Raw genomic sequence first — 8,950 nt, forward strand, 5'->3', positions numbered from 1 at the left:
CTCTCTGTGCGTGTGCGTGTGTGTGTGTGTGCGTGTGTGTGTGTTTGTGTGGCAGGGTCGGTGTAACAAGGAGTAACAATAACAATCAATGAAGCTTTGACATTTCATTTTTCATTGATCAAAGCTCAAAGTAGCTGTTGTTCAAAGCAATCTACCATATTAAGACTGTTACTTTGTACTTCACTACTGGTATTGATTAACTTCAATCACCTCCAGCAACTATGGAAAGAAACACAAAAAGCAAGGTAACGTGTTCTCAACAAAAGATTCTTGATTCTCCTCTGCATGAAATCCAAGGCTCACGAAACATGTTGCTCAATAATGATATTACCTGTTACACAGATGTAAATCTAACATCTAAACTTATTCTATCTGATAAAATGTAGTAAGAATGTGCTTCAACAGGATATATGGTATATTTAATGCTACTTTAACAACTGAACAACTAATATTTAAAAATATAACATTACTTTGTGTATATCCACCTCACTTCATTTGTGTGTCCCACTTTTTCTTTCATTTTAGGACTTTCATTGATATACAAACATTTCAACGACCAAAAGCACAAAAATTATGTCATTTTGTATTTGATTTCTGGCAGATTTGACCTTTAAAGAAATTTGAAAAGTAGTTTGCTTGTAATGTAGTATATTGTTTTCTATCGAGCATTTAACCTGTTCGTCTGAGTACCTGCACATGACCATTGAATGAACAGTGTACTATAGTCTTCATAGGACTGATGGAAAACCTTTACTGACAGCATTTCTTTGTGTATTTATTAAGAGGAGGGTGGCTGAGTTTAGGTCCATGTTCAGCAGCCCGTCCCATCACCCAACATGTACTCTTCAGCTGGAGTCTGTGGACCCAGTTCCAGCGTCTGTTGGTCGACGCTGGCGGGGATCCACAAAGCAGAACATGGTGGCTCTGCAGCAGCTGGAGGGGTGAGCACAGTCTTTATAGGAAGGAGAACTTTTGTACATAATCATAAAAGTGTTAAAACAGATGGAACTCCTACTGGCATCATTGCTATAGATATCAGAGTAACTCACTTTGTATTGTATTCCATGTTCAAAAGGTGCTATGTAAACAAAATAAGGTTGGAGTTTAAGACTGCCCTCCCAGCATCCAACGGGGGGGGGTGGTATAGGTGACGTGGCTACAGTAAAATTACATTAGGTGCAAATGAGAGGGTGAGCAGATGTGTCTGGATATATCGGCCCCGTCATGGGATGGAACTAGTGTCTCTCACCCAAAGGCAGCTGGCATGGGGCCAAGCTGGGAGGAGTGGTAGAGGGTGGGTGGATGGATGGATGGATGGATGGATGGATGGGTGGATGGATGGATGGATGGATGGATGGATGGATGGATGGATGGATGGATGGATGATGGATGGATGATGGATGGATGATGGATGGATGGATGGATGGATTGATTGATTGATTGATTGGTTGGTTGGTTGATTGATTCATTCATTCATTCATTCATTGATTCATTCATTGATTCATTGATTGATTTTATGGTTGTGGCCATTCATTTGCTACATGAATCATCCTCTTGTCTTTTCAGAGATGATATTGTCTCCACTACAGTCAGTTCAGACGACCAAGCCCCTCGTATCAAAGCAGGGGTCCAGACAGATTACAGGGAAAGTGAGGCGCAGACAGACCCCTACAGCCCTGAATATGTGCTGCAGCCAGGAGCAACACCTTCAGAGCTCCTGCAGCTGGAAACCTTAACTTGGGGTAGATCTATCCATACATCACAGGGTTTGATTGGTGATAACCACAGTGGTTATTAATCCCAATTACATTTATAATTTTTGGCCCAATAGGTAGCGGTCTACCCGTGGGCCTGAGGGAAGTAGAGATGATACAGCATCAACAGGCGAAACGAGCCCTTGAAGCCAAACTTCCTCCTCTGGATGACCTCAGTCAGCTGGACAAAAGGAGAAAGATGATGGAGGAGATAGAGGCCCAAGACTGGGCTTTCAGAGAGGCAGAAATCCAGAAGTCAGTGGTAACACATATGTTAATATTTACCTTAGATTGTATTTACTGTTTTATTTTTCAAATGTGGAATCATATTTTGATGCGAATATTTTTGGTATTAAACATTGTAGGATGTACCATATTGTACCGTATCTCCCATCCTGTTTACCATGATTTTTGTTATAGAAAGAACCGCTTGTTTCTTCTGCTAACAAGTGGATAAACAACTGAACTGAATCTTTTATCCACCAGGTTACATGAGGAGCGCCACGCTGTATCAGTGGACCTGCTGAAACAGAGAGTTATGAGTCAGGAGAAAGCCACCAATCAGACACTGAACAAACTATATTCTAAAATACAAAACGAAAAGGAGAAGAGGCAACAAGCAATTCACGATGACTACATGCGGTGTAAGAAAACCACAGTTAGAATGAACATATGCTGTTTTGGTTTTAATTTCCAATATGCAATACTGCCAATTTTCACTTCTGTTTTCACCATTATTGTCTGAAGCTCTAAGAAAACTGGAAGCAAAGAGGCAAACAGCGAAAGAGAAGATACTGACGCTTGAAATTAAGCATTCTGTTGCTAATGAGACTTGGCTCCACACTGACTTCTCTACCAACGAGAGTGCCTACAACGACTATATTAAGAGCCACTACTTACAAGAATATTCTGGTTTGACTCTTAGATTTGATTCATTTGTTTTTTATACAGTCACCTTAAAGACAGTTTTTTCATTTTACTCTTGGAATTATTTTTAAATCGTAGGTTGCCACCCTCCTATGTCAAGGAATTTGAAAACATATAAGGTTTGAAAGAGATAAATATGATCTTTATGCATATCACCCATGTTGGTTACACACCTGATATGGTTGCACAGGCCCTGAAGAAAGAGATAGAGCAAGTGGAAGAGAAGCCCCTGCGCTTTCTGGTCAAAAAAGAGAAGCCTGTCCCTCGTCCTGCTACACCCACGGTGCATGAACCCCCAGAGGTCAGCTCATGTCTCATTCAAGACAGTAATGTTGCCTTAGTCTATTCATAGCTGAGACGTTTGCTGTCTCCATCCCTGTTCAGGGTGAGGAAGAGGAAGAATGTGCAATCATCTTCATACAGAAGCTACTGAGAGGAAGGAAAGTCCAGTGTGAGGTCTGGTGACGTCCACACGCAGAAATGATGTTCATCAGGCTCTGAGGAAACATGAATACATTCAGCCTGGGCTTTGTGTAGATGTTACAGGGTATAGAGGACCGTATGGATCTCATCCAGGAACTACAGACCGTCCACGCCCTGCAGGAAGAGGAACAGGAGTTACAGGAAGCTGACAGAGACTTTGTACTGAGCCTAAAAGAACAGAGAGACAAAGCGAGACACCAGGTGAGACACACCTGGACACGGAACAGTGCTTTAATCTGTGGCATAACACTGTCTCTCCTATGGACAGACTTTACAAGAAGAGACACCTGAGGCTGGAGCGATGGGTGCAGAACTTCACCATCTGTTGGACACACTGTCCAAAGAGCTGATACGTCTCCAGGAGGAGCGCAGGATTCATGCTTTGGTTCTATTGGCTGAGAGAGACCGACGCCTGCGAGAGGCTGAGGAGAGTGGAAGAAGACAAGTGGAGGAGCGCAGACGAAGAGAAGAAGACCAGATTTTCAGACAAGTGCGCATTTGAGGATTTGTATATACGTGCGTGCAGCTTATATGGATTCATGCTCAGAACCTGTTTGTTGCAGGTGGTGCAAGTCCATCAGGAAACTGTGGATTTGTATTTGGAGGACATCATCCTGGACACCTTAGAAAACACCACCGACCAGCGGGCCAGAGAGGACATCCACAGAAGGGCGCAGGAGGTCAACCACCTTGCTTTTGCAATGGAGGAAAGGTAACAAAGCAGCTGGCAGCAAGCGATTCTCAAGCTTTGACCATGAGAATAATCATGAATTGTGTTGCGCTTGTGTGCGATTAGCCGCAACAGACTTCAATCTGAGGAGATTGTGTCAGAGCTGGTGTACAGTTTCCTAATCCCAGAGATTGAGAAGATGAGCTTCAGACAAAAAGGTATCTTTATTGTTATTATGATGCTTGTTGTTGTTGTTGTTGTTGTTGCATTTCTTATGTCTCTTTATTTAGTGCACCAGAGGCAGCAGAGACATTTGCAGGCTGCTCGGGACATCATCCAGGAGAGGGTGGAACATGCTGGGAATCATCCTGGCAGTCTGGGGTCCTCACAGCTCTCCGGCCCCTCTGAAGGTGCCAGCAGCCAGGACAGGAGAATCAGCCGTGTGGATGAAGAGCAGGAAGTGACATGACCGGATTATGGTCGTTTATGAAAGGATGACAAGAATAAAGTCTTGGTTTATTAAATGTTTCTATGGCCTCTCTGTGCGTGTGCGTGTGTGTGTGTGTGCGTGTGTGTGTGTTTGTGTGGCAGGGTCGGTGTAACAAGGAGTAACAATAACAATCAATGAAGCTTTGACATTTCATTTTTCATTGATCAAAGCTCAAAGTAGCTGTTGTTCAAAGCAATCTACCATGTTAAGACTGTTACTTTGTACTTCACTACTGGTATTGATTAACTTCAATCACCTCCAGCAACTATGGAAAGAAACACAAAAAGCAAGGTAACGTGTTCTCAACAAAAGATTCTTGATTCTCCTCTGCATGAAATCCAAGGCTCACGAAACATGTTGCTCAATAATGATATTACCTGTTACACAGATGTAAATCTAACATCTAAACTTATTCTATCTGATAAAACGTAGAAAGAATGTGCTTCAACAGGATATATGGTATATTTAATGCTACTTTAACAACTGAACAACTAATATTTAAAAATATAACATTACTTTGTGTATATCCACCTCACTTCATTTGTGTGTCCCACTTTTTCTTTCATTTTAGGACTTTCATTGATATACAAACATTTCAACGACCAAAAGCACAAAAATTATGTCATTTTGTATTTGATTTCTGGCAGATTTGACCTTTAAAGAAATTTGAAAAGTAGTTTGCTTGTAATGTAGTATATTGTTTTCTATCGAGCATTTAACCTGTTCGTCTGAGTACCTGCACATGACCATTGAATGACCAGTGTACTATAGTCTTCATAGGACTGATGGAAAACCTTTACTGACAGCATTTCTTTGTGTATTTATTAAGAGGAGGGTGGCTGAGTTTAGGTCCATGTTCAGCAGCCCGTCCCATCACCCAACATGTACTCTTCAGCTGGAGTCTGTGGACCCAGTTCCAGCGTCTGTTGGTCGACGCTGGCGGGGATCCACGAAGCAGAACATGGTGGCTCTGCAGCAGCTGGAGGGGTGAGCACAGTCTTTATAGGAAGGAGAACTTTTGTACATAATCATAAAAGTGTTAAAACAGATGGAACTCCTACTGGCATCATTGCTATAGATATCAGAGTAACTCACTTTGTATTGTATTCCATGTTCAAAAGGTGCTATGTAAACAAAATAAGGTTGGAGTTTAAGACTGCCCTCCCAGCATCCAACGGGGGGGGGTGGTATAGGTGACGTGGCTACAGTAAAATTACATTAGGTGCAAATGAGAGGGTGAGCAGATGTGTCTGGATATATCGGCCCCGTCATGGGATGGAACTAGTGTCTCTCACCCAAAGGCAGCTGGCATGGGGCCAAGCTGGGAGGAGTGGTAGAGGGTGGGTGGATGGATGGATGGATGGATGGATGGATGGATGGATGGATGGATGATGGATGGATGGATGATGGATGGATGGATGGATGATGGATGGATGGATGGATGGATGGATGGGTGGATGGATGGATGGATGGATGGATGGATGGATGGATGGATGGATGGATGATGGATGGATGGATGGATGGATGGATGGATGGATGGATGGGTGGATGGATGGATGGATGGATGGATGATGGATGGATGGATGGATGGATGGATGGATGGATGGATTGATTGATTGATTGATTGATTGATTGATTGGTTGGTTGGTTGATTGATTGATTGATTCATTGATTCATTGATTCATTGATTCATTGATTCATTGATTTTATGGTTGTGGCCATTCATTTGCTACATGAATCATCCTCTTGTCCTTTCAGAGATGATATTGTCTCCACTACAGTCAGTTCAGACGACCAAGCCCCTCGTATCAAAGCAGGGGTCCAGACAGATTACAGGGAAAGTGAGGCGCAGACAGACCCCTACAGCCCTGAATATGTGCTGCAGCCAGGAGCAACACCTTCAGAGCTCCTGCAGCTGGAAACCTTAACTTGGGGTAGATCTATCCATACATCACAGGGTTTGATTGGTGATAACCACAGTGGTTATTAATCCCAATTACATTTATAATTTTTGGTCCAATAGGTAGCGGTCTACCCGTGGGCCTGAGGGAAGTAGAGATGATACAGCATCAACAGGCGAAACGAGCCCTTGAAGCCAAACTTCCTCCTCTGGATGACCTCAGTCAGCTGGACAAAAGGAGAAAGATGATGGAGGAGATAGAGGCCCAAGACTGGGCTTTCAGAGAGGCAGAAATCCAGAAGTCAGTGGTAACACATATGTTAATATTTACCTTAGATTGTATTTACTGTTTTATTTTTCAAATGTGGAATCATATTTTGATGCGAATATTTTTGGTATTAAACATTGTAGGATGTACCATATTGTACCGTATCTCCCATCCTGTTTACCATGATTTTTGTTATAGAAAGAACCGCTTGTTTCTTCTGCTAACAAGTGGATAAACAACTGAACTGAATCTTTTGTCCCCCAGGTTACATGAGGAGCGCCACGCTGTATCAGTGGACCTGCTGAAACAGAGAGTTATGAGTCAGGAGAAAGCCACCAATCAGACACTGAACAAACTATATTCTAAAATACAAAACGAAAAGGAGAAGAGGCAACAAGCAATTCACGATGACTACATGCGGTGTAAGAAAACCACAGTTAGAATGAACATATGCTGTTTTGGTTTTAATTTCCAATATGCAATACTGCCAATTTTCACTTCTGTTTTCACCATTATTGTCTGAAGCTCTAAGAAAACTGGAAGCAAAGAGGCAAACAGCGAAAGAGAAGATACTGACGCTTGAAATTAAGCATTCTGTTGCTAATGAGACTTGGCTCCACACTGACTTCTCTACCAACGAGAGTGCCTACAACGACTATATTAAGAGCCACTACTTACAAGAATATTCTGGTTTGACTCTTAGATTTGATTCATTTGTTTTTTATACAGTCACCTTAAAGACAGTTTTTTCATTTTACTCTTGGAATTATTTTTAAATCGTAGGTTGCCACCCTCCTATGTCAAGGAATTTGAAAACATATAAGGTTTGAAAGAGATAAATATGATCTTTATGCATATCACCCATGTTGGTTACACACCTGATATGGTTGCACAGGCCCTGAAGAAAGAGATAGAGCAAGTGGAAGAGAAGCCCCTGCGCTTTCTGGTCAAAAAAGAGAAGCCTGTCCCTCGTCCTGCTACACCCACGGTGCATGAACCCCCAGAGGTCAGCTCATGTCTCATTCAAGACAGTAATGTTGCCTTAGTCTATTCATAGCTGAGACGTTTGCTGTCTCCATCCCTGTTCAGGGTGAGGAAGAGGAAGAATGTGCAATCATCTTCATACAGAAGCTACTGAGAGGAAGGAAAGTCCAGTGTGAGGTCTGGTGACGTCCACACGCAGAAATGATGTTCATCAGGCTCTGAGGAAACATGAATACATTCAGCCTGGGCTTTGTGTAGATGTTACAGGGTATAGAGGACCGTATGGATCTCATCCGGGAACTACAGACCGTCCACGCCCTGCAGGAAGAGGAACAGGAGTTACAGGAAGCTGACAGAGACTTTGTACTGAGCCTAAAAGAACAGAGAGACAAAGCGAGACACCAGGTGAGACACACCTGGACACGGAACAGTGCTTTAATCTGTGGCATAACACTGTCTCTCCTATGGACAGACTTTACAAGAAGAGACACCTGAGGCTGGAGCGATGGGTGCAGAACTTCACCATCTGTTGGACACACTGTCCAAAGAGCTGATACGTCTCCAGGAGGAGCGCAGGATTCATGCTTTGGTTCTATTGGCTGAGAGAGACCGACGCCTGCGAGAGGCTGAGGAGAGTGGAAGAAGACAAGTGGAGGAGCGCAGACGAAGAGAAGAAGACCAGATTTTCAGACAAGTGCGCATTTGAGGATTTGTATATACGTGCGTGCAGCTTATATGGATTCATGCTCAGAACCTGTTTGTTGCAGGTGGTGCAAGTCCATCAGGAAACTGTGGATTTGTATTTGGAGGACATCATCCTGGACACCTTAGAAAACACCACCGACCAGCGGGCCAGAGAGGACATCCACAGAAGGGCGCAGGAGGTCAACCACCTTGCTTTTGCAATGGAGGAAAGGTAACAAAGCAGCTGGCAGCAAGCGATTCTCAAGCTTTGACCATGAGAATAATCATGAATTGTGTTGCGCTTGTGTGCGATTAGCCGCAACAGACTTCAATCTGAGGAGATTGTGTCAGAGCTGGTGTACAGTTTCCTAATCCCAGAGATTGAGAAGATGAGCTTCAGACAAAAAGGTATCTTTATTGTTATTATGATGCTTGTTGTTGTTGTTGTTGTTGTTGCATTTCTTATGTCTCTTTATTTAGTGCACCAGAGGCAGCAGAGACATTTGCAGGCTGCTCGGGACATCATCCAGGAGAGGGTGGAACATGCTGGGAATCATCCTGGCAGTCTGGGGTCCTCACAGCTCTCCGGCCCCTCTGAAGGTGCCAGCAGCCAGGACAGGAGAATCAGCCGTGTGGATGAAGAGCAGGAAGTGACATGACCGGATTATGGTCCTTTATGAAAGGATGACAAGAATAAAGTCTTGGTTTATTAAATGTTTCTATGGCCTCTCTGTGCGTGTGCGTGTGCGTGTGTTTGTGTGGCAGGGTCGGTGTAACAAGGAGTAACAAT

At 43.3% G+C, this 8,950-nt stretch overlaps 2 protein-coding genes across 2 annotated transcripts; both read left to right on the forward strand.

Annotated features, from left to right (window-relative positions):
- Positions 1-206: 206 nt before the first annotated feature.
- Positions 207-4,358, forward strand: LOC115253368 (cilia- and flagella-associated protein 91-like). Its single transcript, XM_029851454.1, has 14 exons — positions 207-245; positions 784-941; positions 1,567-1,742; positions 1,832-2,009; positions 2,241-2,398; positions 2,502-2,666; positions 2,760-2,800; positions 2,872-2,982; positions 3,066-3,137; positions 3,219-3,365; positions 3,433-3,654; positions 3,728-3,876; positions 3,961-4,052; positions 4,125-4,358. The coding sequence occupies exons 1-14, from the start codon at positions 222-224 to the stop codon at positions 4,301-4,303; spliced, it is 1,872 nt and encodes a 623-aa protein (XP_029707314.1). The 5' UTR covers positions 207-221; the 3' UTR covers positions 4,304-4,358.
- A 191-nt stretch (positions 4,359-4,549) lies between these two features.
- LOC105417106 (cilia- and flagella-associated protein 91-like) lies at positions 4,550-8,853 on the forward strand. The gene is made up of 14 exons (XM_029839353.1): positions 4,550-4,615; positions 5,154-5,311; positions 6,083-6,258; positions 6,348-6,525; positions 6,757-6,914; positions 7,018-7,182; positions 7,276-7,316; positions 7,388-7,498; positions 7,582-7,653; positions 7,735-7,881; positions 7,949-8,170; positions 8,244-8,392; positions 8,477-8,568; positions 8,641-8,853. Exons 1-14 carry the CDS (start codon positions 4,592-4,594, stop codon positions 8,817-8,819), a joined length of 1,872 nt encoding a protein of 623 aa, XP_029695213.1. The 5' UTR covers positions 4,550-4,591; the 3' UTR covers positions 8,820-8,853.
- The last annotated feature ends 97 nt before the right edge of the window (positions 8,854-8,950 follow it).

The sequence above is a fragment of the Takifugu rubripes genome, chromosome 1 (assembly GCF_901000725.2).
Source record: "Takifugu rubripes chromosome 1, fTakRub1.2, whole genome shotgun sequence".
NCBI lineage: Eukaryota > Metazoa > Chordata > Actinopteri > Tetraodontiformes > Tetraodontidae > Takifugu > Takifugu rubripes.

Bases quoted from the DNA above. Each gene is read 5' to 3' on its own strand.
- LOC115253368 (XM_029851454.1), top strand. From the start codon at position 222: ATGGAAAGAAACACAAAAAGCAAG. The intron at 246-783 runs GTAACGTGTTCT...GTATTTATTAAG, and splicing joins AAAGAAACACAAAAAGCAAG to AGGAGGGTGGCTGAGTTTAG. The intron at 4,053-4,124 runs GTATCTTTATTG...CTCTTTATTTAG, and splicing joins GATGAGCTTCAGACAAAAAG to TGCACCAGAGGCAGCAGAGA.
- LOC105417106 (XM_029839353.1), top strand. From the start codon at position 4,592: ATGGAAAGAAACACAAAAAGCAAG. The intron at 7,317-7,387 runs GTTTGAAAGAGA...ATGGTTGCACAG, and splicing joins GGAATTTGAAAACATATAAG to GCCCTGAAGAAAGAGATAGA. The intron at 7,499-7,581 runs GTCAGCTCATGT...ATCCCTGTTCAG, and splicing joins CGGTGCATGAACCCCCAGAG to GGTGAGGAAGAGGAAGAATG.